This window comes from Delphinus delphis, chromosome 1, assembly GCF_949987515.2.
Source record: "Delphinus delphis chromosome 1, mDelDel1.2, whole genome shotgun sequence".
NCBI lineage: Eukaryota > Metazoa > Chordata > Mammalia > Artiodactyla > Delphinidae > Delphinus > Delphinus delphis.
In genome coordinates, this window is record NC_082683.1 from 137807114 (window position 1) to 137834830 (window position 27717).

Here is a 27717-nt window from a genome sequence, read left to right on the forward strand (position 1 = left end):
TCAACACTTCTGAGAGTGCAGGAATTCCTCTTCTGTGGGCTTTGTAGGGTGGTTCTTCCTGTGAAGTTGATTCACTTGGACAGAAGAGACTGTAAGCTTCTCGAGTTCAAGGACCACTTATGTCTAGTGCATCCTGTCCCCCAAAGTATATAACATGGGACTGAGCATGTACTTGTGCCCAATAAATACTTGTTGACAAACCGTGATCTTCGTTATAACATAGAAGCAGCAAAATATAGATATTGTCAGAGATAGAAAGACCAATCTGTGAATGAATGGTGTTTAAAAACAGCTGCACATTATCTTTTTTACCCACCTGAAATCCTGCTGGCTGGCAACCAAGCTGTCCCAGCCATCAGGCTGTGTTCTGCCTGCTGCAGGGAGCTGCCTGATGCAGTGACTCTTCTTCCAGAGGGATGACAGCCCGTTCGCTCCTCCCTGTTGCTGTCCTTTCTTGCTCAGCACTCATGTCTCATATATTCTCTTTTGAACGAACACAGCTTCTTTAAACCGCCTTTCTCTTCTCTCTTTCTCTTTTTTTGTCATCTCTTTGTCAGCTACTAGAGGAGTTTTTTTTCTTCTTTCCTGCTGTAGTCCCTGCCCCCATATCTCAATCACTGTCCTTCACTCTTTTTTTTTTTTTTAATTTAATTTATTTATTTATGGCTGTGTTGGGTCTTTGTTTCTGTGCTAGGGCTTTCTCTAGTTGTGGCAAGTGGGGGCCCCTCTTCATCGTGGTGCGCGGGCCTCTCACTATCGTGGCCTCTCTTGTTGCGGCGCACAGGCTCCAGACGCGCAGGCTCAGTAGTTGTGGCTCACGGGCCTAGTTGCTCTGCGGCATGTGGGATCTTGCCAGACCAGGGCTCGAACCCGTGTCCCCTGCATTGGCAGGCAGATTCTCAACCATTGCGCCACCAGGGAAGCCCCGTCCTTCACTCTTCCTCAGATTTCTCTTTCTTAACCTGGTAAGTAAGTAGAATAGTGCTGATGATACTCTTCCTGCATCAAGAAGTAACATTAAAATTAATACAGAACGAATTTTTAAAAATCTTGAAAGTGCCCAGAAGACCCATTTAGAAAGCCAGCAAATATTTTCTTTTCTATCTTTTAATTAAGCTTTTGTGGAAGCACCGGCATTAAGGATAAATGCTCATTTTCACTCAATTTTATTTTTGTTTAACAATATAAGTACATAATACATGCTATCATTTTTCATGGCAACCAAAATTTTAACAACACACATCATAAATGGACTTTTATGAGCCAACTTACGAGTGCAGCTATAACTTATTTCTGTGGGAAAACACGCACTGTTTCCAGGCTTTCAGTAGCCTATGGGACACAGCCAACGTGTTGTGTTCTGGAACCCTCTTAGCGTAGTGTGCACAGGTTGGTTTGTATCCTCTTTCTTTGTCAAGTTCCAAAGCAAAGTGGGAATAGAGGGGGTTTCTTTGCTTCGTACGTATGACTTCTGGACATCGATGTGTTTGCCCCACAGGAAAGGCGTTTGACATCACATACGTGCGCCTCAAGTTCCATACCAGCCGCCCGGAGAGCTTCGCCATTTACAAGCGCACGCGGGAAGAGGGGCCCTGGGTCCCTTACCAGTACTACAGCGGCTCCTGCGAGAACACCTACTCGAAGGCAAACCGAGGCTTCATCAGGACGGGAGGGGACGAGCAGCAGGCCTTGTGCACAGATGAATTCAGTGACATTTCCCCTCTCACCGGGGGCAACGTGGCCTTTTCAACCCTGGAAGGAAGGCCCAGTGCCTACAACTTTGACAATAGCCCTGTGCTGCAGGTAGGCACCTAGCGGTTGTCTTGGTAGCCAGTCAGTTCTTCCATATGCAGGATGCAGGAAGATCATTGTAGTGGGGGACCATGGTCCCACTTTTGAAGTAAGGGGTAGGAATAGCACCTACTCCACCAGGACAGACAGCTGGATTTTATTCTGCTCTCCTGTGTACTCTTAATAAGTGAAGGAAAGTAGTTTTATTTCTGCTGCCCAGTTGATGTTTGTTCTTAGTTTTCATGCACGTGTATTCTGGGATGTAAATTTTACAGATTTTTTAAAATGTTGAACAATTTTGACTTGAGTCTCTGTACTTGCAGTGGAAACATTTTGCTTCTGCCTTCCTTTTGAAGGAGGGTATTTGAATGAATCTACCAAATTTTTTGTATCCTGTCGTACCTCTTCTTTGATTTGACAAAACAAGAAAACTATTTTTTTTTTTTTTTTTTTTTGCGGTATGCGGGCCTCTCACTGCTGTGGCCTCTCCCGTTGCGGAGCACAGGCTCCGGACGCGCAGGCTCAGCGGCCATGGCTCACGGGCCCAGCCGCTCTGCGGCATGTGGGATCTTCCCAGACCGGGGCACGAACCCGTGTCCCCTGCATCGGCAGGCAGACTCTCAACCACTGCGCCACCAGGGAAGCCCAGAAAACTATTTTTTAATATTAGGAAGAGGGAACAACTGAAGCAAGATGTTTAAGAACTCTACCTTCCTTCGTTATTGTACAAGGAAATTTTGGTTGGGTTTGTCTGGTACTGTTGCCAATCACTATGAAAACTCTTCATTACCTAAAAGCACTGGTTTTTGTGACAAGATATAAATTTAGGTAACCCTGGTATATTGCTTAAGAATGGTGATAGAAACTTTTCCCTATATGGCAATAGAAAGAATTAAAGGTTTCTTTTTTCATAAATGCCGTATGCTTATTCCTTATACACTATAATTTGGAATCTTTCTGTATTGCTTAGATGTCTGTGACCTTTTCTTATGTTCTGGCTGTTTGATTATGGAGAGACAGATGCGTGTCATGCCATACTCAGCACATTCACACAGACTGGAGATGCTTCTGTCACATGGCTAGAGTTAACATCTAAATGGGGACAGCCTGTATTAATTCGCTGAGACAAGAAAGACTGGATGTGGGTTTGCAAACGCTGTGTATACTTTATGAAAAGCTGTTGTGACTTCTAACTAGGGAACCTCCCTGTTTTTCTGGGCCTTATGCCTTTGTGTTCCCTCATTCTTTCTCTTTGGAACTTTTTATGTACAAGGACCCTTTGTCTAATTTGGCCACGTGGCTTTGGACAGTGGCGAAAGATGAGAATATATTCTCACTGGGTCCAGTTCTTCCCTTCCATTGTATTTCTGTAGTTTGCTGGGAGATCATAAATCTTGATTTTGAGGGTTCTGGTGAGCAATAAGTGTGTTTGCAAAGGTCTTTCAAAAATGTTTCTCTCAAAGGCGGTAAGTTGTGTTCAAAATACATGGCAGAAAGAATAACCGACTTCGATAGATGAAAAAGCAGGAGACAGATTACTTAGGGCAGAAGTGATCTATAAATACTCTTTAAGTTGGTCAACTGGCACACATTTTCTAACTTTGATTCTTCCTACACAAATTACTGTATTTTACTGTCCTGGGGAGGGAATAGTATAGTCAGTAGGGAAAAGCAGTGAGGTAATGATGTGACTGTGGTTTTCTGGCACCTTTGCTAACTGTATGCCTTGGCAGCCTGTCTTGAAAGCAGTTCCCCCAGCTATAGGAATTCTGACGTTTCTTAACTCTTCATGCCACAGAAACTTGTAAGACTAAATGTGGCAAAAGCCTGTGGGCATCTGCAATAGATTTGGTCGGTTGGTATCATTATGCAGAAACATTAATTATGCGTCTCTGGATGTAAGAGCTCTGGCTCTGATATACAGTTGCCAAGGAGGGTTGACTGATACGACTTGTAGCCGATCTGACAGTGAGCAGAGAGGCAGTTGGCTTCTGCCCTCATTGCTCCCTGTGCCTCCCTCTAAAAGTTGTGATCTCCCGGAAGAAACCTTCCCGGTTTTAATGTGTATGAATATTACTAAGCATGCAGTGATTTATAATAATAATTAGCATTTATTATAGCACTTACTATAATGTGCCACAGTGTGACAAGCATTTTTCTAAACGCTTTAGATATATTAAATGTATCAGCACATTTAACCTTCCCAATAACTCTGTAAGGTAGATACTTTTATTTTCTCCATTTTACAGATGAGGAGTCAGAGGCCCAGAAAAGATAAAATCACTTGCCCCAAATCACACAGGTTTTTTGTTTTTTATTTTTTTTACATCTTTATTGGAGTATAATTGCTTTACAATGGTGTGTTAGTTTCTGCTTTATAACAAAGTGAATCAATTATACATATACATAATCACACAGTTTTAAGTGGCAGAACTGGGATTCAAAATGTAGAAAGTCTAGTTCTAGAGTCTGTTCTTTTTAAGATGCCTGTTATGGAGAAAAAAAACAAAAAACCTTAGATTCAACTCTTGAGAAGCTTTTATTCCAGGAGAGCTGTGATAAAGATGAAGCCTGTCGAAGATATAATAAGCATTAAACACAGAGATATGTTTGGCTGTTTACACTACAGACGACTAAAAGATTCCTAACATTGTGGCCATGAGTGGGCGTTGTTATTAGAGTTCCAAGTTTGGATATGGTGAAATCATCATCTCTTCTCCTTTCTAATTATACATGAAGGCTTCATGGAGATTAGCCTTGATGAGCTCTCTGTGTTGTTCTACATGCCAGGTGTTTGGCCTGGTGTAAGCAGTGCTTCTTAATCAGGGGTGTGCTTCCCAGTCTCATGTGAAGCCTTCTGAAAACATAGACGCCTGCAGCTCTGCACGTGCTTGTTAACGTCTCCGTAGGTAATGCTGATATGCAGTCCCAGAAGAGGACTTAAAGTGGACATGGGGGACTTCCCTGGCAGCCCAGTGGTTAAGACTCCATGCTTTCACTGCACGGGTGTGGTGGGTTCGATCCCTGGTCAGGGAACTAAGATCCCACATGCCATGGGGTGTGGCCAAAAAATAAAATAAATAAGTAAGTAAGTGGCCATGGTATATATGGGTAGTTTTATGTAATATACCACTCTAAAACTTAATGGTTTTAAACAACCGTGATTTATTATTTCTCATGATTTTGTGTTGGCCTGGGCTCACTCCCTGGCAGGTCAGCTGGGAGCTGGGTTTTTCTCTCCCTGTGATCTTACATCCTCAAGGGGGCTAGGCTAGGCTTCTTCATGTGTTGGAGGAGGTATTCCAAGAGGGTAAATCCCAGTGCACAGATGCTTGTCAAACCTCTGCTTGTGTCACATTTGCTGATGTCTCCTTGGCCAAAGCAAGTCACACGCCCAAGCCTAGAAATCAGCGTATACAGGGACTACACAGGTTGTGGACACTGGCAGACATGATTCATTGGGATAATTGTTATAACTACTACAGATGTAAACATCTGACTAAAATTAGCTCAATGAAAGGGCATTTATTATAAGCGCTTAGATCTCATAAAACCGGGGGGGAAAACCGTATAACCTTCATTCTTGTCCTCTGCCATTATGATATACCTACCGACTTGATCAGTTGGAGTTTCCTCAAATCTGTTCATTTGCTCGGTAGATGTTACTTGAGCACCAACTATATGCTAAGCACTAGTGAAATGCAGTGAACAAAACAAAACAAATTCCTGCCCTGAGGGGCTTATAATCTGGTGGTGGCAGTGGTGGGGTGGGCAGGTGGTGGTGATGGAGACAGGCAGTTTACATAAAATAGGGAAGGGAAATAGGGAGTTGCAGGGGGCTGGGGGGTGGCGATTTTAGATAGGGTGGCCAGGGAAGGCCTCATGAGAAGTGACATTTGGGAAGGGTCAAGACAAAGAGTACATCTGATTGGTTCAGGCCAGTGTAATGATTGATTGCTTTGTGCTTGGATGTGTCTCCCAGATCTGTCCATAGTGGAGTGGGTAGGAGGGAGAGGGAGATGGTACAAGATGGGCAGGAGGAGGCAGTGACCAGTGTATCTGGCACAGTGGTGGTACTTCGTGAGTTCTGTGCTGGCTTCTCTTGACTGGCTTTGGGGTGTGGGTACAGGATGGAGAGACGAGACGTGTGTTGACTACCTAATGCATGCTGAGCGTTGAAAAGCATATTTCACTTAAGCCTCTCTACAGCCTTGTGAAGAAACTAATATTATTCCTGCCTTGGGAGACTCTGAGTGGTAAAGTAACAACTTAGATCAAAGAAGGGAAGAGTCAAGAAGGAAATTCAAGTATGAAGAAATGAAAGGAGTCCTTGAGTGTTATAATAGATTTAATGCCAGAAGAGGACATGAGTTAAATGATACATTAACTGTGTAGAAGATTTTGTCACACATATGTCTCTTATCTTCAGTGCCTTTACCTATCTTTTCTGTGTTTTTGTTTTCTGACAGGAATGGGTAACTGCCACTGACATCAGAGTAACACTCAATCGCCTGAACACTTTTGGGGATGAAGTGTTTAATGACCCCAAAGTTCTCAAATCCTATTATTATGCAATCTCTGATTTCGCTGTGGGTGGTAGGTAAGTAAACCATTAAATAACCTTGAAAGTGATTGGAGCTTTGGTGTAGAAGTGAATGTAGCAACTTGTTTACAACTGTATTAGTAATGTTTTTTGGACTCATTATCCTGGAAACAAAGTAATTAGGTTTTCTAAAACCTTGTCAGATCAACACATTAGTGAATTCTTATTGAGCATTTAAGCGCAAAGCTCTATGATAGGCACTGTGACGCTACTGAGGAAGTGCAAGTCTGACATTCACTTACTGAGAAGGACCTGACCTTCTAGGATCCTACAGGTGAATGGGGCAGGCGATGTATGAATATGCGAAAAGTTAAATACTGGTACCATCAAGCGTTTTAGATAAAGAGATGTCATATGTCAGAGAACAGTTACAGGACTGTCAGGCTAGAGAAACAGATGGAATCTAAGCTGGGCGTCGAAGAATAGGTAGGGTTTAGATAAGGAGAGAGGATGTCTGGGTTGGGTGCAGAAGGGTTGGGTGCATGTCGTGAGCAAAAGTTTAGAGTTGGAAGCGTTTAAACCTCCTTGACTTAAGGAAAATCTTATATGAATTTGTGGAGTTGTAAACCAGAGAGTTTGGTAGCCAGAGACCTTAGACAGTGAGCCAAGAATCTTGGACTTACCTCCCCTTGTAATAGACTATGAAGTCTCAAGAGCAGAAGCATTATTTTTGTATGCAGTGTTCCTGGTATGGGATTGATGCTCAGTGAAAGCTGATGGAAACTGTAACCAATGAGAAATCATGTACTTTTTTGGTGTTAGGGCTATGATTTCAACACAGTAGATTAGGAAGATTAGCTGCAGGCAAGGTAACAGTAGAATATGATCGAGAGAATTTATATTCCTGTTATTATGCTGTCATCTAGGTGTTAGGTGACACCAAATACCTGACATTAAGGTGGTGACAGCAGAATGGAAAGAAACATTTAGGTGCATTTTATGAAGGAAGAATTATCAGGATTTTAGTCAGAGGTGATTTTGAAGGTTTAGTGACCAGGAGAATGGTGGTATCAACAGAATAAACGGAGAAGATGAGCTCATTTGGGAAGGTGGTGAGTTTAGTTGTAGAATGTAAAATTTTAAGTCGTGGAGGACATCTAAACTTGTGCAGCAGTCAAGGACAGGAGCTTGGGAGAAAGAGGCGGCCTGGAGATACACATTTGGGATTCATCCTGGTGCACTGTAGGTGTTTCAGAAGTGTTTGAGTGTATTACTAGGTGGTGCTTGAAGCTGTGGAACTGACTGCCATCTTTAAAGAGTGAGTGAGGGTAACGGCTCTGCACCAGAGTGCGTGTTAGTGTTCATGGGGATTTCCATGAGTCCTTAGTTTATGGTAATACCTGCATCTAGAGGCTCCTTCAAGGATTCTTGCCCCAAACAACCCAAGGGAATGTCAGTCTACCGGAGAGCCATATGGTGGTGTGGTATCTGTCTCTCACTGTCTTCAGATCAAATACTTTAAAATCATGATGGCAGATAACTGCCGAAATTTATTGACTTGTTATATGCCTGTACAGTCCTGGGCACATACATGTAGCAACCTCTTGATCTCCTCAATAACTCTATGAAATAGGTATTATCATCCTCCCTATTTTACAGGTAAGGCACCGAGTTTAAGTTCCATTGGTAAGTCACAGGGCAAGGTTTCAAACCCAGGCAGCCTGGCCTCGGAGTCCATGTTCTTCTCAACCACTACACTTGGCTGCCTCTTGAGATGCACACATTTCACTTCAGGAAATGATCCTACAGATGTCCTCAGAAATTGTTGGGGACTTTCTTCTCATGTCTGGTTAATGCCCCATCCCCTGTTAAATAAAGCTACCTTTTTTTTTGTCTTGTTTGATTTTTCTTCATACCTGAAAACACACAGTCATTACTTAATCTTGCTCAGTTCCTCAGTTTACAGTTTTGAGTGGTAAACTCAAAAACATCCTGAGATGTTTTCAGTTCTCTGTGTACATCCTTTTTCTGCATCCGTTTCAGGGCTTCATAGGTGTTTCATTCTTTTAAGGGTCTCTTCTCTCCCCAGGTGTAAATGTAACGGGCATGCAAGCGAGTGCGTGAAGAATGAATTTGACAAGCTGGTGTGTAATTGCAAACATAATACTTATGGCGTAGACTGTGAGAAGTGCCTTCCTTTCTTCAATGACCGGCCGTGGAGGAGGGCGACTGCCGAGAGTGCCAGCGAATGCCTGCGTGAGTGCCCCTTGGTGTTCGTCTGCTGAATTGTCTTGAGGACTTCCGAGGTGGGAGAAGGAATGGGTGACTTCCTTTGATTCCTCCTTGAAAGGAAAAGCCTGGAAGGCAGAGCTTCTTCCCTAATTTGAGAGTGTAGAACAATAACCTGCATGCACGTCAAAGGAAAATCATAGATGCGGGCAATTGGCCACAAACGTAAACTGTGCTGGTTTTATGTTTCCTTCATGAACACACATAACAGAATGGGAGCAGCATCTTCAAGGTTTGGCCTTTGCTTAGCTCTAAATACTGGGCTGGGGTTGCCTACTCTAAGATATGGTTTCTCCAGTCTTTTCTTTGTTGCCCTTTAAAATATTCTTCTTGCTTTCAATGCTCATTTATTCGAACAGCCAGGATTGTTGATGAACATTGGTCAGGTGTGATGAGTTCTAGACTAAGACTGCTATTCGATGGATTATTTATCAAAATGATTTTTTCTTTATCTCACTAAAGAGCACAATGGGGAGGATTTCCTACTTCCGTCATGCAGAGGTGGGTGGCTCTGGGAAGAAGAGTAGAGCCTGGTATTCTTAGGAAGAGGTAAAATGAAAAAGATTACACATTGTTTATTCCTTCATAATGTCTTGGTTTCTTCTGAAGAGATAGAGAAAGGAATCTCAGGAGAAAAATCATGAAACCACGTAGTCATGATTTGCCAAGGACTTGAAAGTGAGAAACTTTTAAAGCAGCAACATTTTCTTATGTCCTTATAAATATTCCTTATCGTATCCTCTTGGTAATAAAGGGAATAAGAGGGAAGGCACTCTGAACTTGCAGGAATTATTGGCAGAAACCTTGAAAAAGGACCAATATCTTGACTCATGACTGTTTCCATTAGCTGCCTACAGCAGATTTTCTTATTCAACTTTTCTTTTCTCAACAAATTCCTGATTTTCAGATAAATTTTACAGCCTGCTCTAGCATTCCTAAGCACTTTAACTTCTTTCATTCTTTTACTGAACTGTAATATCCAGTGTTGGAAACTACATGATAAAGGCTGATAAAAGAAAAAATGAAATACTCCTAAGGTGTGACATCTAAATAAATGTACACATGTGTTTGAAAAGTAATCTGCTTAATGATGTCATATGTTGAGTCTATCCAGGAACATTATGGGAAAAAAACAAGTGTAACATTATATCCAGCTTCTCACTAGCAAGTGAACAGAATACAGTAGCTAACAGACTTTGATAAGGAGCTAAGTCAATTGGCTTTCCTCTTTGGTCCCTTCAGGCACCATGGCCCGTCAGAGAGAGAAGTTTCTGGAGGTGTGACAGTACTGCAGTATTGTCAGGGTGCTGGAGCTAGGGAAGAGAGAATGACAGCTGCCTTCTCTCTTACCAGCTGCTGATGAGGGAGCCACAGCATCTGCTTTTAGCAGTGGGTTAGGACAGCATAGACGTGGGGATTGTTCTGCCTCACGGTCTCTAAGCACCAGACCATTTAGGTGCCGTGAGCTGGGCTGATGGCGAGAGAATCTAGGGAGACTTGAGGGAAGAGAAATAGCTGATGGAGAAGGGAATGGGAGCTTCCAGAGTTACTTAACTCTAATTCTTGGTGCCAGCGATTCAAGTTTCTAAAAAGTTTTCAAATATAGTACCATAAAAGAACTGATTGTAAAGGCAGGGAGGAGAAAAAAAACATATATTCAAATTTTTTTAAACAACAATCTCCTGCTCTATCTGTAATCAAATAAAATTTTATTTTTATTTAGTGTCTGTACTTGGAGCAGGGTCAATAATTTGGAAAAAATCATCTTAGTATAAATATAATAAAGATTTTCAGTGACTACAGATACTCGTCATGTAGGGAATAGAGCTACTTAACAGATGACCCATTTGGCACTGTGGCTTCCCAGCAGATGGAGGCATCTATGGATCTAGATTTCTCTTCTTGTGGATTTACTTTCTTGTGGATCTACAGATTTCCTGCTTCTTTTGAAAGAGGCACTAATTTTTACCCACGTGTCTCAAGATTACTCCAGTCTGGGTATGCAAGTAATCTGGCATTTTAGAAGTTGGTGTCTAATATATTTGAATTGTCTGAGCCCTGAAAAGTTAACATAAATTGAAGCCTACATATAAATTGGCCCCTTGTGCTTGGACTTGGTATTAGAATGAAGGATAAAGGTTCAGAAAAATTGTAATTTGACTTGGCTTTTGTTTGTATGTGTACAACTATGCAGAGATTCCTAAGTACAAGGATTACTTATATTTTATGATGGTACTATTTTTGATAAGGATGAACATTACTTAGTAAGCTGTTAACCTGACGGTATGAACCCTTTATAGACAGACACACAGTTTTCGTTTTTGTTTTTGAATGAACAGTGCATCTGGCGGTCGTTCGTAATCTGCCACCACCTGTTTGTCAGAGATGTGGGGAATTATGGTTTTGTTTTCTCTGAGTCTTTTAAAATGCTGTTTGTAAAGGAACATGGATCTGACTTAACGTTTTGGCCAACAGCCTGTGACTGCAATGGCCGATCGCAGGAATGCTACTTTGACTCTGAACTGTACCGCTCCACGGGCCATGGTGGCCACTGTACCAACTGCCAGGATAACACGGACGGCGCCAACTGTGAGAGGTGCCGGGAGAATTTCTTCCGCCTTGGGAACAGAGAAGCCTGCTCTCCCTGCCACTGTAGTCCTGTTGGTAAGCGACGGGCAGAGTCTGCTTCATTGTGATGGTTGGAAGACAAAATGAGCATTCCCTGTACCCCCAGAACATAAAGCTTTGTTCCCTAGGGATTCGCACAGCTTAAGTACAGGAGAGTGGACATTGTTATAACATGTAAATGATTTAGGATCTGCCTCTACTCTCTTTAACCAGGTTGGGCCTTCAGATGATTTTCTGGTGTGTATAAAAATGTGGGGTTGGCCTGAGTAATGGTTCTGTAAATAATTAGCAATGAGATCATCAAGACCATTTGAACTTTGACTGTAAAAGGTTAGCTTCTTCGTGAGTTCTTCCTTGTTAATGATTTTGTTTAGTCTAACCTCCTTGGAGGGCTGAACTCTTTCAGCACATTGGTGTGTGTTCAGAGGAGCAGAGTGCTCTTCGTCTGTTGTGCTTTTTCAGGAGTTTGAACTTTATTTTTGTTATTCATGCCTGTATATACTTAAATTCTAGACACAGGCCATAAGGAGCCTGTGCTCGTCCACAGAGCAGTGACTGGTTTTGTGTACGGTTTACCATTGGGTACAGAGTGATTCGTTAGTGTTTTTCAGCAGTTATGAGTGGATTCATCTTAGGGTGTATGTCTGGAAAGTTTAAAAGTCATGGCTTAAAGGGGTATGATTTTGAGAGTGATCTGATTTAAAATTTGATCTTTATTCTCTTGGTTACCATCTAGATACTGAAAAACAATCTGCATTCTGGTTTTCAGGCATTGTTTTTAGTTACCAACCTTCTTTCTTTGAGACATTCATTTTACTTACCTAACTGGTGGTTGACACTGAGCACTTTAAATTTCAGGTTCTCTCAGTACACAGTGTGATAGCTATGGCAGATGTAGCTGTAAGCCTGGAGTGATGGGGGACAAATGCGACCGTTGCCAGCCTGGGTACCATTCTCTTACTGAGGCTGGATGCAGGTAAGATTTTTCAAGGGGGCAGAATCCAAATGTAGCTGATTCTTTTTTTTTTTTTTTTTTTTTTTTTTGTGGAACGCGGGCCTCTCACTGCTGTGGCCTCTCCCGTTGCGGAGCACAGGCTCCGGACACGCAGGCTCAGCAGCCATGGCTCAGGGGCCCAGCCGCTCCGCGGCATATGGGATCCTCCCGGACCAGGGCACAAACCCGTGTCCCCTGCATCGGCAGGCAGACTCTCGAACGCTGCGCCACCAGGGAAGCCCAAATGTAGCTGATTCTTAATAATAGATGTTGTAGCTAATCTGCAGCCATATAAACATTTTCCCCCCATGATACTTGTAAACCAAGATTTAAGGCTTCTCGCTGTCTTCTCGCTGTAATGATGATCCAGGATTGTTCTGTACAGAGGTGAAGCAGAGTTTTCAGTGTCTAAATGTGATGGTTATCCTTGACTGAAATCAAATCCAAATATAAAGACGACTTTAGGATTCATTTTGCTCTTTCTATTCCTTTTTAAAAAAGGAATTCCTTTTTTAAAAATCTGTTAACATATAAAACAAAAGATTGACTTTGAGTGGAATTTCTTTATCTTTTCTCTTATTTCATTGTTTTCCTCCATTTTCCATCCAATAGGCCATGCTCTTGTAATCCTTCTGGCAGCACAGACGAATGTAATTTTGAAACAGGAAGATGTGTTTGCAAAGACAATGTCGAAGGCTTCAATTGTGAGAGGTAGCTCATTTTTTCTCTAGCCGTATTGTATTTTCTCTGTTACCATATTTCAAGTACAATGAATACCTGATTGTATCTTAATCTCTTTCAGATGCAAACCTGGATTTTTTAATCTGGAATCATCTAATCCTATGGGTTGCACACCTTGCTTCTGCTTTGGGCATTCTTCTGTCTGTACAAATGCTGTCGGCTACAGCGTTTATTCTATAACCTCTACCTTTCAGACAGGTAAAGTAGACCTTTCCTTCTGTCCTCTAGAATCGTGAGACTAGACTTACAGTGTTAAAAAGTCAGTAGCTCTTTGAGCACCTTTTGACGGTATCAGCACTTTGTTTTTTAATGTATGTGATTTTTGTTTGGCTTTTTAATTTAATGAAAGTATATATAAATGGTTTTAGAATTTACCAAATTAAGTATAAACTATTATATAAGATAGTTTAGCTTGAGGGGTATAGCATATATAGGTACTGTTATAGCCTCCATTTATTAAAAAACTTTCATTGATGACTTGCTATATATTTTGTGGTATATAGAGGACCTGAATTCAGGACATTTACAAAGTAACGGCATTTGTGTTCCATCCTCTGCTTGCAGATGAGGATGGGTGGCGTGTGGAACAAAGGGATGGCTCTGAAGCATCATTTGAGTGGTCCTCTGAGAGGCAAGATATCGCTGTCATTTCAGATAGCTACTTTCCTAGGTACTTCATTGCCCCCGGTAAGTAAGGCTAGGAAGCGGTCTGGCTTGGCGTATGCCCGTTTATTCCTACGCTCACATTCTTGCTCACCATTGTGTCTGCCTTCCAGCAAAGTTCTTGGGCAAGCAGGTGTTGAGTTATGGTCAGAACTTCTCCTTCTCCTTTCGAGTGGACAGGCGAGACACTCGCCTCTCTGCAGAAGACCTGGTGCTTGAGGGAGCTGGCCTAAGAGTGTCTGTGCCCTTGATCGCTCAGGGCAATTCCTATCCGAGTGAGACCACTGTGAAATATGTCTTCAGGTAAGACAGTTCTGTTTTTAAAATCTGACTTGACCAGAATTATAAAAGTGGTTTCTTTGTCAAAGCTCACCAGGCCTCAAGGTGTGTGTCGAAGAAAAACTTCTGGCTTCTCAAGGTGGCTTTGTAAAAGGGAACTTTCCCTTTGTTGACGTGTACCTTTTCCAGTTGTACTGTCAAACCAACAGACTCATCTCTGACCTGGTTAGATTGGCAGAGCAGTGCATTGTTGGTGGCATAAATGAGTAAGAAATGCTTTCTCAGCACCCAGAATTGTCCTTACAGAGGTTAATGTGGCCCTTCCTTTTTCTCTAGGCTCCATGAAGCAACAGATTACCCTTGGAGGCCTACTCTTACCCCTTTTGAATTTCAGAAACTCCTAAACAATTTGACCTCTATCAAGATCCGTGGGACATATAGTGAGAGAAGTAAGTTATGATATAATTTAAGAGAATCATTTAAGATGATTAGATAAAAGGATCCATAATCAAAAGTTTATCTCTAAAGTCCTAATACTATAACACTGATCCTAGAGAAGTGGTATAAACTGCCTCATCATACATGAATTATGTATAAAAATAATGCATTTTAAAACTACTTTTAAGGACCTGGAGAAAATTAGCCAAAATTAGTAAATAGTATTGTTTTATAATAAATAAGCCTATTGAGGTTACATTATCTATAATTAGAATCTTCTAAGAATCCCAAATATAATTCTGCTGGCTCACATTGCTTAACCTTTGTTTCTTTTTATTTCTTGCTTATGTAACTATCAAGCCCTTTTAACTAAATTGGCTAAATTATGAAAAATTAAAAATTACTGAATGAACATTTGTTATAATTTTAAATTTAAAAAGCTGTTTTTAAGCATTTCTTTAAATTTTTTTCCTATAATTTTTTTTTTTTTTTTTTAATGAGGACCTATTTCTATAGAAAGGTAAAGCTGTCTGGGGGAAGAGGAATCAGAGTGGTGGTGTGGCATTGAAAGTGGCATCAGCAGCTTGGATGTGTTGATTTTTGAGATGCCTGCGTGAATATCCAGATGAAAATGTCTTATAAGTAGTTAGACATATGGATGGGGCTTACGAAGAAGTTGAGACTGGAGATCTAGAATCAAAGGGTTGTCACCGTATGGGTAATCATTTTTAAACTTGGAAATGTAACAAAAAAATACAGAAAGAGAAAAGAAGATGCAATCCTGGAAACAGTTATTTAAGGACCATGACCTGAGACTTGAGAGAAAAAGAATTTCAAGGAAGAGGAACAATTAACAGGTTTAGGAAGATAGTACAATTGGATTTTGGTATTGGGTAACTGAAGAATCATTGGTGAGGGGTTTTTTTTGTTTGTTTGTTTTTTTAAGAAGTGTTGGGCTTCCCTGGTGGCGCAGTGGTTTGAGAGTCCGCCTGCCGATGCAGGGGACATGGGTTCGTGCCCCAGTCCGGGAAGATCCCACATGCCGCGGAGTGGCTAGGCCCGTGAGCCATGGCCGCTGAGCCTGCGCGTCCGGAGCCTGTGCTCCGCAACGGGAGAGGCCACGACAGTGAGAGGCCTGCGTACCGCAGGAAAAAAAAAAAAAAAAAGTGTTGAAACTGAAGTTAGATTGCAGTTATTTAATTAAGTAAATTAGATCACGAATTAAGTAAATTCAAAGGTGAAGGAAGTAAAATACAGATTATTCTTTTAAGAAGTTCGGCTGTGATGGAAGGAAAAGACAGGGACTGGACTCTAATTAGGGAGTAGGGACAGATCGAAGAAAGAGTACTTTTAGGATGGGGAGGCTTAAGAATGTTTGAAGTTGGAAGCACATTAACAGTGGAGATGTCTCTCATGATCTAATGTTGAAAAAACCCATAAATGTAGTAAAAGTTAACTAAATTCAAGGCAGAAATAGAAGAGCTGTCCTTTAGCCTCAGGTCATCAGTTTCTAAGGATTATATAAACAGCAAGTGATATTTCATAACATGGGGAAATACACTTGAAAGATAAGAGTGCAAGAGACAGGAGTGGAATGGAAATTAAAGGGAAATATGATGATACAATCAAAACCTGCCTCTTCCATAGGGTGTTCCTGCTGAGTCTGTCATGTGCACTGTTAGGTTGGATGAACCATTGGGCTAAGCCAATATAAGGCTTCCTCTATTTTTATTTTCTTCTGGAAACGGGAAAGCATTATGATATACGGCATAACAGCTTTGGAATAATTACATATTTGTCAAAGTAGCCCTGATTATTAGAACTTGTTTACTTATTTTTTCTGTTTTATGCAGGGCAAAAAATATAATTTGAGTGGTACTTGTCGACAGGTGCTTCCCCTGCTTTCTTATCCTTGAGCTCTATGATCAGTGCCTGATTTTGTGGGAAAAGAACAAAAACACGGCTTAATGGCTGTCGCCTTAAACTCTTGTTATTTCCACATTCTTCCTTTCATCTTTTCTTGCCCCAGATTATTGCCCAGTGCTTTTCATTTTTCACATTGGTGATTGGGAGAACTGTAAAATCCAACAAATCTGTGTGTGTGTGTGTGTGTGTGTGTATGTGTGTGTTTAAAAAATGAATTTTGCTCTACCACCATTCCAGATACTTAGCACCAGGTAGCACATAATTGTTCTACATGCTATTTTCTGGTTATCTTCTCCAACAGATGAATTAAACTGATGGTTGATTGTCTCTGAAATTTTGGGTGTGGTTACCCCTTCGCATTATTGACTTTGCAAGAAGTTTTGGCGTACGAAAGCCAGTTCAGTGATCCTCTTCTCCACATCATACACAGGTGCTGGATATTTGGATGATGTCACCCTGGCAAGCGCTCGTCCCGGGCCTGGGGTCCCTGCGACTTGGGTGGAGTCCTGCACCTGTCCTGTGGGATACGGAGGGCAGTTTTGTGAGATGTGCCTCTCCGGTTACAGAAGAGAAACTCCGAGTCTTGGACCATACAGTCCATGTGTGCTTTGTACCTGCAATGGGCACAGTGAGACCTGTGACCCTGAGACAGGTGAGAAGATGACCTTTGGGGGCTTGCTAGACCTAAATTCTCTTTAGCAGGTGGTTGGAAGTGCTCGTTGTCTTATTTGCTTATACACTCACCTGTTTTCTCACACCTGCTCTCCAAATAGGTGTTTGTAACTGCAGAGAGAATACAGCCGGGCCCCACTGTGAGAAATGCAGTGACGGGTACTATGGCGATTCAACCGTGGGCACCTCCTCTGATTGCCAGCCCTGTCCGTGTCCTGGGGGCTCCAGTTGTGCTGTTGTCCCTAAGACACAGGAGGTGGTGTGCACCAACTGTCCTACTGGCACCACTGGTAAGTCTGCTCTATCCACAGAAACACCTTGGGAAGAAGGACTTTGGAGGTTTTTGGATTTTCTTGTTTGGTTCCATGGTTAGTTTTCCTAGTAGGCAAAAGTTTTGTAGGAAACAGGTTTATTATGGATTTGTAAAATGCATATCAATTACTAATAGTAGCTAACATATTTATGGCCAGGTGCTTTTCTAAGCACTTTAACATATACTGCCTCATTAATCCTCACAACCCTCTGAGATAGCTTCTTGCATTATCCTCAGGTTACAGCTAAGAAAACTGAGGCACAGAGACATTAAGTTACATGTCCAAGGCTACATGGCTATAGTCATTGGAGCAGCTGGAATTTCAACCCAGGCATTCTGGCTCCAAAGAGGAGGATCACTACAATATACTCTCCCTTACAAGACGCGAATCAAAACTTGAGTTTTAGTTTGTGAGGCTGCCCTGGGATTCTTGGTGTAAAGTGGTAATTTTAAAATTCTTTAAATTCTTTATCTAAATAGTCCTTTCAGTGTATCAGGGCCCATCGCATTTAGTTGGGGAAAAAAATATTTGTAGAGCTTTGGATAAGACCTCTGTTCCCATTCTCTGAGATTCTTTCTTTTTGATAAGAACATAAAACTAGATCTTTCCTGGCTACTCAAGGAGTTGCCTGTGCTGATTCACAGAGGAGACGGGGGCTCACTGTTGACCGTTGCCCTTTCTTCCATTGACTTTAGCCTCCACGTAATGGAGAGGTTCTGGCCAGGCTTCTGATACAGACTTTGACTCCGTTACAAGCTCTTTGTTCAAAAGATACTGCTAGAGAGCATGAACATAAGTAGAAAAACCAAAACACTGAGCTCATACTCTGTATCTCTCATGTCTCATCAAAACATTCTTTAATCATTGGGAAGCATTAAAACACTCCACCTTCCTTCCACTTCTCCCCTGACCGCACATCGAGCACAAGGGCAGTGCCACACAGGGAGAGCCAATCATTTGCTTAAGGTAGTTGAAAAAATAAGGAGTAGAAGTTAGTGTAGAATTTCATATTTTTGACCCTTTTCTCCTTTTTTTTTAAGAAAACAGTGGCCCAACAGAGTCTCTTAGAGGTAGACTTCTCCAGCCTCATTCCCCACCACCCACCGCTGCACTTGTACCCTCTGCTCCTGCCCTCCTGGGCTCAGGTGTGCCCGACTCTGGCCTGCCACGTGCTGTTCTCTTTCTTTAGAGTGCTTACCCGACTCTCTCACTTTTCTTAGCCAACTCCTGTCTGTTCTGTGGGTTGAGTTGAAACGTCACTTCCCCAGGATGGTTTTCCTCAATGAACCCTCCCTGCTGTACCCAGGTTCTTAGGACCTTTTACTCTGCTGCCACAGAGTATAGTAAGTATCCCTCGTTCAGTGTCTACTCTCAGAAGTACTTAATAGAGCATTTTGATAAGAGATCCCTCTACTGATTCTGTTGTTTCACTGGACAGTAAACTAAACAGTTAGGCATTGTGGAGTCGTTCTCATATCTATACTAAATAGTACAAATGGTGAAGTAAAATTATTCGGGATGCTTATAGAGAGATGGAGTATCATATAGGAGATTTTAGGAAATGTTATACACATATTAGTCACTAATCAGATTTGTGAAATACACAGTTGACCCTTGAACAACACAGGTTTGAACTGAATGGGTCCACTTGTATGAGATTTTTTCAATAGTAAATACTACAGTACTACAATCCACAGTTGGTTGAATCCCTGGATGTGGAATTGCAAACTCAGAGGAGCCGCAGGAGGTGGGGGCTGGATGACTATAAGTTGTATAAGGATTTCTGACTGTGCAGAGGGATCGTCCACCCTCGCATTGTTCAAGGGTCAGCTGTATTTGTTTTGTTAGTTATCACCTGGATTGAAGGAAATGATCTATAGCAGTTCTTGAGGATGTTAATTAGGATGTAGAAGTCTGCATGAAAACAGCACAGACCCTGTGAAAAATAATGCCATCAGTCTTTTTTTTTTTTTTTTTTTTTTTAGCTGTGTTGGGTCTTCGCTGCGTGCAGGCTTTCTCTAGTTGCGGTGCGCGGGCTTCTCATTGCAGTGGCTTCTCTTGTTGCAGAGCACAGGCTCTAGGTGCGCAGGCTTCAGTAGTTGCAGCATGTGGGCTCTAAGGGCACGTGGGCTTCAGTAGTTGTGGCTCGCGGGCTCTAGAGCGCAGGCTCAGTAGTTGCGGCGCACGGGCTTAGTTGCTCCGCAGCATGTGGGATCTTCCCAGACCAGGGATCGAACCTGTGTTCCCTGCATTGGCAGGTGGATTCTTAACCACTGAGCCACCAGGGAAGTCCAATGCCATCACTCTTTATTTTCCTATATCCTGCTTTACTTCTTTTCATAGCACTTTTTAGCCACTTGATATTTTTATGTGTATTCATTTGTTGATTACCTATCTTCCCCCTCCACCTCCAGTTTAAGCTCCTTGAGAGCAGGAACTTTTGTCTGTTTAATTCACTTTTGTGTCCCTAACACCCAGAATAGTGTTTGGCACGTGTGTTTGTTGAATGAATGCAAGTATCTATTGAATAAATGAATAGAGGTTGCAGATACAAAGTAAGATGTTCCTCGTTTAGAAAATTGTTGAAGAATATGAATAACAGCTGATAGTCACTGAAATCTTCATGTGTGAAATGCTTCTGCATTTAATTTAATACTTTAAACAATCTTTTTAGGTAAATTAAAAATAATAATCATTTTTTCAACAAAATTTTTTAAGTGCATGGCTTTGGAACATGAAGATGAATAAAGGAGGGTCCCTAATCTTCAGGGTCTAAAACTGTGGAGCAAAGCACAGATCATTTTAATACAGTGTGGTTAGTTCAGATAAAGGAACACACACAAGAGTGCTAAAGGAGAAGAAAGGAAGACGCCACTCCCAGTGTGGGAGGGATAATAAGGAAAACCAAGACTAAGAGAAGTCTATAATTTGCCCGAAGTCATATAAGTAGTACAGCCTGGACTTGAACCTACATCCTAGGCTCTGAGACAGAGGGGTAGACTAGCTGTAGCTGTGGAAGATATTTTGCAATGAGAGCTTTTCATGGGCTATCATGTAGCTCTGTTTTACGTTTTCTAGCAGATTTTTTAATTGAGTTTTATTCAGAACAGGTTTTAAGACATTTTAAATATGGATCGTATCTAGACTAGCTAAACTACCTGATGAAAAAGCAGAACTGAAATGGTGTCTTAATCCTAATCTGGAGAAGGATCTTGGGTGTGGGTCTGGCAACTATTGAATATTTGCCTCAGAGGCAAGAAGGGCCCCTAGCTTCCTGTCCTCTCTTAACATCCTGTTTCTTCGTGTCCTCCTCCTCCCCCAGCCACATTTTCTGTTACCTCATCAGTGGTCTCTGTTTGCCAGATGCAGTGGTCAGTTTTCAGTCCTTATCTGACCTGGTCTCTCAGCAGCACCGGACACTGTTCACTACTCACTTTGCTCCACACATTTTCTCCTGTTGCTTTTTGTGATACTTCCCTCACCTTGGTTTTCTTCTACTTTTCTTCTCTTCTCTTGGATCTCCTTTGATCACTTCTGTTTCTCAACCTAGGGCTTTCATGTTAGCTTTATCTATATTCTCTCCTTAGGTGAACAAATCTCATCTTTAGGCTTCAAAAGCCCCTCTGTGCCTACAACTGCAAAATCCATGTCTTCAGCCCTGACCTCGCTCTCTTGAGTACCAGCTACCTACTTGCTGTCTCCACTTGGATGGTGGGCTGGAAGCCTTCCATCTGCCCCTCCATATCCATTCTTTATCCTTCTCCACCCTGATGAGGCCTGCATGTACTACATCACATGGCCACCTCCATTTGAGTGCAGGTGGTGGGAAGCACGTAGGAGATCAGAGAGAGAGAGGAAGGAGAGTGAGGGCAGAGTATGTACTCCAAGGCCCCCTCTCTGTAGGGTCCTTGTGGTTTGGTGACCTTAATCAAACTTACCAGCTCTTGGCAGGTGACCTTCTCCAAACAGCCCTTTTTAAGAAAGTTAGAAACTATTAGGTTCTGGTAACTGCTCCCTCAACCCACCCTCTGAGGCCAAGGTTCTGGAGCCCTGCAGTTACTACCCCAGGTGCTATGCTCTACTTGTGGTTTCTCAACACTATCCCCTTCCTTCTATGGGTAGTATGTTTTATTAACTCTCCTCAAGTCTTTTTTTTAATTATCTGTCTTTTCTTTGATGTTTTGAAATGCCATTTTTATCATGTTCTAATTTCTTAATATACTAATATCCCATGAATTTTTAATCACTGGAAAGTTATTCTTGGAAAAATGCTCACCAGTGTGTGACACTGCATAGGATGGTGCTGTATATAAACATTTTAGTCAGAGTTCCCTACCATTTCTCAAAAGAGAATAGTTTGATATAAGGAAGTTAAACTAAATATTAATAGGGACATAATTTTCATTTTTTTGTTATTTTTTGTTTATTTATGTTTATTTATTTATTTTCTTATTAGTCATCCATTTTATACACATGAGTGTATACATGTCAGTCCTAATCTCCCAATTCATCACACCACCACCACCACCACCACCACTTTCCCCCCTTGGTGTCCATACGTTTGTTCTCTACATCTGTGTCTCAACTTCTGCTTTGCAAACTGGATCATCTGTACCATTTTCTAGGTTCCACATATATGCGTCAATATATGATATTTGTTTTTCTCTTCCTGACTTCCTACACTCTGTATGACAGTCTCTAGATGCATCCACGTCTCTACAAATGACCCAATTTCGTTCCTTTTCATGGCTGAGTAATATTCCATTGTATATATGTACCACATCTTCTTTATCCATTTGTCTGTTGATGGGCATTTAGGTTGCTTCCATGACCTGGCTATTGTAAATAGTGCTGCAGTGAACATTGGGGTGCATGTGTCTTTTTTTTTTTTTTTGTGGTACGTGGGCCTCTCACTGTTGTGGCCTCTCCCGTTGCGGAGCACAGGCTCCGGACGCGCAGGCTCAGCGGCCATGTCTCACAGGCCTAGCCACTCTGCGGCATGTGGGATATTCCCGGACCAGGGCACAAACCTGTGTCCCCTGTATCGGCAGGTGGACTCTCAACCACTGTGCCACCAGGGAAGCCCCTGCACATGTCTTTTTGAATTATGGTTTTCTCTGGGTATATGCCCAGTACTGGGATTGCTGAGTCATATGGTAGTTTTATTTTTAGTTTTTTAAGGAACCTCCATACTGTTCTCCATAGTGGCTGTATCAATTTACATTCCCACCAACAGTGCAAGAGGGTTCTCTTTTCTCCACACCCTCTCCAACATTTGTTGTTTGCAGATTTTCTAATGATGCCCATTCTAAGCAGTGTGAGGTGATACCTCATTGTAGTTTTGATTTGCATTTCTCTAATAATTAGTGATGTTGAGCATCCTTTCATGTGTTTCTTGGCCATCTGTATGTCTTCTTTGGAGAAATGTCTATTTAGGTCCTCTGCCTATTTTTGGATTGGGTTGTTTGTTTTTTTAATACTGAGCTGCATGAGCTGTTTATATATTTTGGAGATTAATCCTTTGTCCGATGATTCATTTGCAAATATTTTCTCCCATTCTGAGGATTGCTTTTTCGTCTTGTTTTTCGTTTCCTTTGCTGTGCAAAAGCTTTTAAGTTTCATTAGGTCCTATTTGTTTATTTTTGTGTTTATTTTTTTTTAATTTCCATTACTCTAGGAGGTGGATCAAAAAATATCTTGCTATGATTTATGTCAAAGAATGTTCTTCCTATGTTTTCCTCTAAGAGTTTTATAGTGCCCAGTCTTACATTTAGGTCTCTAATCCATTTTGAGTTTATTTTTGTGTATGGTGTTTAGGGAGTGTTCTAATTTCATTCTTTTACATGTAGCTGTCTGGTTTTCCCAGCACCACTTATTGAAGAGACTGTCTTTTCTCCACTGTATATCCTTGCCTCCCTTGTCATAGATTAGTTGACCATAGGTATGTGGGTGTATCTCTGGGCTTTCTATCCTGTTCCATTGATCTATATTTCTGTTTTTGTGCCAGTACCATATTGTCTTGATTACTGGAGCTTTGTAGTATAGTCTGAAGTCAGGGAGCCTGATTCCTCCAGCTCTGTTTTGTTCCCTCAAGACTGCTTTGGCTATTCAGGGTCTTTTGTGTCTCCATACAAATTTTAAGATTTTTTGTTCTAGTTCTGTAAAAAATGACATTGGTAATTTGATAGGGATTGCATTGAATCTGTAGATTGCTTTGGGTGGTATAGTCATTTTCACAATATTGATTTTTCCAGTCCAAGAGCATGGTATATATCTCTCCATCTGTTGGTATCATGTTTAATTTCTTTCATCAGTGTCTTATAGTTTTCTGCATACAGGTCTTTTGTCTCCCTAGGTAGGTTTATTCCTAGGTATTTTATTCTTTTTGTTGCAATGGTAAACGGGAGTGTTTCCTTAATTTCTCTTTCAGATTTTTCATCATCAGTTTATAGGAATTCAAGCAATTTCTGAGCATTAATTTTGTATCCTGCAACTTTACCAAATTCATTGATTAGCTGTAGTGGTTTTCTGGTGGCATCTTTAGGATTTTCTATGTATAGTATCATGTCATCTGCAAACAGTGACAGTTTTACTTCTTCTTTTCCAATTTGGATTCCTTTTATTTCTTTTTCTTCTCTGATTACCATGGCTAGGACTTCCAAAACTATGTTGAATAATAGTGGTGAGAGTGAACATCCTTGTCTTGTTCCTGATCTTAGAGGAAATGCTTTCAGTTTTTCACCATTGAGAATGATGTTTGCTGTGGGTTTGTCATATATGGCCTTTATTATGTTGAAGTAGGTTCCCTCTGTGCCCACGTTCTGGAGAGTTTTTATCATAAATCGGTGTTGAATTTTGTCAAAAGCTTTTTCTGCATCTATTGAGATGATCATATGGTTTTTATTATTCAACTTGTTAATATGGTGTATCACATTGATTGATTTGCATATATTTGAAGAATCCTTGCAGCTCTGGGATAGATCCCACTTGATCTTGGTATATGATCCTTTTAATTTGTTGTTGGAATCTGTTTGCTAGTATTTTGTTGAGGATTTTTGCATCTATATTCATCAGTGATAATGGTCTGTAATTTTCTTTTTTTGTAGTATCTTTGTCTGGTTTTGGTGTCAGGGTGATGGTGGCCTCATAGAATGAGTTTGGGAGTGTTCCTTCCTCTGCAGTTTTTTGAAGAGTTTGAGAAAGATGCATGTTAGCTCTTCTCTAAATGTTTGATAGAATTCACCTTTGAAGCCATCTGGTCCTGGGCTTTTGTTTGTTGTAAGATTCTTAATCACAGTTTCAATTTCATTTCTTGTGATTGGTCTGTTCTTATTTTCTATTTCTTCCTGGTTCAGTCTTGGAAGGTTATACCTTTCTAAGAATTTGTCCATTTCTTCCAGGTTGTCCATTTTATTGGCATAGAGTTGCTTGTAGTAGTCTCTTAGGATGCTTTGTATTTCTGCGGTGTCTGTTGTAACTTCTCCTTTTTCATTTTTCATTTTATTGATTTGAGTCCTCTCCCTTTTTTTCTTGATGAGTCTGGCTAAAGGTTTATCAATTTTGTTTATCTTCTTAAAGAACCAGCTTTTAGTTTTATTGATCTTTGCTCTTGTTTTCTTTGTTTCTATTTTATTTATTTCTGCTCTGATCTTTATGATTTCTTTCCCTCTGCTAACTTTGGGTTTTGTTTGTTCTTCTTTCTCTAGTTCCTTTAGGTGTAAGGTTAGATTGTTTATTTGAGATTTTTCTTGTTTCTTGAGGTAGGCTTGTATAGCTCTAAACTTCCCTCTTAGGACTGCTTTTGCTGCATCCCGTAGGTTTTGGATTGTCGTGTTTTCATTGTCATTTGTCTCTAGGTATTTTTTGATTTCCTCTTTGATTTCTTTAATGATCTCTTGGTTATTTAGTATTGTTAGCCTCCATGTGTTTGTGTTTTTTACTTTTTTTTCCCTGTAATTCATTTCTAATCTCATAGCATTGTGGTCAGAAAAGATGCTTGATATGATTTCAGTTTTCTTAAATTTACTGAGGCTTGATTTGTGACCCAAGATGTGATCTATCCTGGAGAATGTTCCGTGCACACTTGAGAAGAAAGTGTAATCTGCTGTTTTTGGATGGAATGTCCTATAAATATCAATTAAATCTGTCTGGTCTGTTGTGTCATTTAAAGCTTGTGTTTCCTTATTTTCTGTTTGGATGATCTGTCCATTGGTGTAAGTGAGGTGTAAAGTTCCCCACTATTATTGTGTTACTGTCAATTTCCTCTTTTAGAGCTGTTAGCAGTTGCCTTATGTATTGAGGTGCTCCTATGTTGGGTGCATATACATTTATAATTGTTATATCTTCTTGGATTGATCCCTTGATCATTACTTAGTGTCCTTGTCTCTTGTAACATTCTTTATTTTAAAGTCTATTTTATCTGATATGAGTATTGCTATTCCAGCTTTCTTTTGATTTCCATTTGCATGGAATATCTTATTCCATCCCCTCACTTTCAGTCTGTATGTGTCCCTGTGTCTGAAGTGGGTCTCTTGTAGACAGCGTATAGATGGGTCTTGCTTTTGTATCCATTCAGCGAGCCTGTGTCTTTTGGTTGGAACATTTAATCCATTCACATTTAAGGTAATTATCGATATGTATGTTCCTATTACCATTTTCTTAATTTGGGGGGGTTTGTTTTTGCAGGTCCTTTTCTTCTCTTGTGTTTCCCACTTAGAGAAGTTCCTGTAGCATTTGTTGTAGAGCTTGTTTGGTGGTTCTGAATTCTCTTTGCTTTTGCTTGTTTGTAAAGCTTTTGATTTCTCCATCGCATCTGAATGAGATCCTTGCCGGGTACAGTAATCTTGGTTGTAGGTTCTTCCCTTTCATCACTTTAAGTATATCATGCCACTCCCTTCTGGCTTGTAGAGTTTCTGCTGAGAAATCAGCTGTTAATGTTAACCTTATGGGAGTTCCCTTATATGTTATTCGTCGTTTTTCCCTTGCTGTTTTCAATAATTTTTCTTTGTCTTTAATTTTTGCCAATTTGATTACTGTGTGTCTCGGTGTGTTTCTCCTTGGGTTTATCCTGTGTGGGACTCTCTGCGCTTCCTGAACTGGAGTGGCTATTTCCTTTCCCATGTTAGGGAAGTTTTCGACTCTAATCTCTTCAAGTACTTTCTCTGGTCCTGTCTCTCTCTCTCTTCTCCTTCTGGGACCCCTATAATGCGAATGTTGTTGCGTTTAATGTTGTCCCAGTGGTGTCTTAGGCTGTCTTCATTTCTTTTTTTCTTTTTTCTTTATTCTGTTCTGTGGCAGTGAATTCCACCATTCTGTCTTCCAGGTCACTTATCCGTTCTTCAGCCTCAGTTATTCTGCTATTGATTCCTTCTAGTGTATTATTCACTTCAGTTATTGTTCATCTCTGTTTGTTCTTTAATTCTAGATCTTTGTTAAACATTTCTTGCATCGTCTTGATCTTTGCCTCCATTCTTTTTCCGAGGTCCTGGATCATCTTCACTATCATTATTCTGAATTCTTTTTCTGGAAGGTTGCCTATCTCCATTTCATTTAGTTGTTTTTCTGGGGTTTTATCTTGTTCCTTCATCTGGTACATAGCCCTCTGCCTTTTCATCCTGTCTGTTTTTCTGTGAATGTCTCTCCTCAAATCTCACTAGTTTGAATGTACCAAATATTTTCTGGTGTGATCTTGAATCAGATGGCTAAAGGAATGTCAAATTTAAGCAAATTCAAGCTAGATCTTTGATGTTCTCCAACCCTAACCTGTTCCTTCCCCAGTCTTGTTCATCTCAGTAAAAACACTACCATCTACCTAGTTGCTTAAGCTAAAAATCCGAGGCTTGTCCTTGATTCTTCTGTCTCTCATTTCCTAGGAGCAGTCAGTCAGCAGGTGTTGCTGGCTCTCAAATCTGAGCACTCTTTACCACTTTCACCGCCACCACCCTGGTCTACTCCGCTGTCATCTCTCACCTGAAATAGCCTCCTAATTTGTCTCCATGCTTCACTCTGCTCTCCTACAACCCATTCTCCATAGAGCAGCCAGAATAATACTTTTTAAATGTAAATCAGATCTCATCACTTAAAAAAACCCTAATAGCATCTCACTGTACTTTAAACCCATTTTCCTTACTGTGACCTACATGGTTGTCTCTTACTGCTTCCACAAGCTCATCTTGCTTTTCTGGAACATTCTTCTCTTGGATATTATCATGGTTTGTTTCTTGTGTCTTTCCATTGTCATCCCAAATGTCTCCTCTTACAGAGGCTTTTCTCTAACCACCCAATATAAAGTCGCCCTCGCCCTGTCTCTCTGTCATGGTTTCTGTTTTGTTTAACTTTTTTATGTGTGTCGCTCTCTGAAGTGATCTTGTTTATTTATATGTCTGTGAACTGGTCTCCCTCAGTTGCTGCATAAGCTTTGTGAGAGCAGAGACCTCATC

At 40.9% G+C, this 27717-nt stretch overlaps 1 protein-coding gene across 1 annotated transcript in view; it reads left to right on the forward strand.

The window, feature by feature from the left end:
* LAMC1 (laminin subunit gamma 1) overlaps window positions 1-27717 on the forward strand; it is a 124343-nt gene that overhangs the window by 72928 nt on the left and 23698 nt on the right. The window contains exons 2-13 of the mRNA XM_060035132.1: window positions 1499-1803; window positions 6261-6391; window positions 8424-8590; window positions 11099-11287; window positions 12110-12227; window positions 12858-12956; window positions 13048-13184; window positions 13551-13673; window positions 13763-13952; window positions 14265-14377; window positions 16723-16944; window positions 17066-17254. Of these exons, the coding sequence (XP_059891115.1) occupies window positions 1499-1803; window positions 6261-6391; window positions 8424-8590; window positions 11099-11287; window positions 12110-12227; window positions 12858-12956; window positions 13048-13184; window positions 13551-13673; window positions 13763-13952; window positions 14265-14377; window positions 16723-16944; window positions 17066-17254 (1983 nt within the window). The remainder of the gene's footprint in view (window positions 1-1498; window positions 1804-6260; window positions 6392-8423; window positions 8591-11098; window positions 11288-12109; window positions 12228-12857; window positions 12957-13047; window positions 13185-13550; window positions 13674-13762; window positions 13953-14264; window positions 14378-16722; window positions 16945-17065; window positions 17255-27717) is intronic.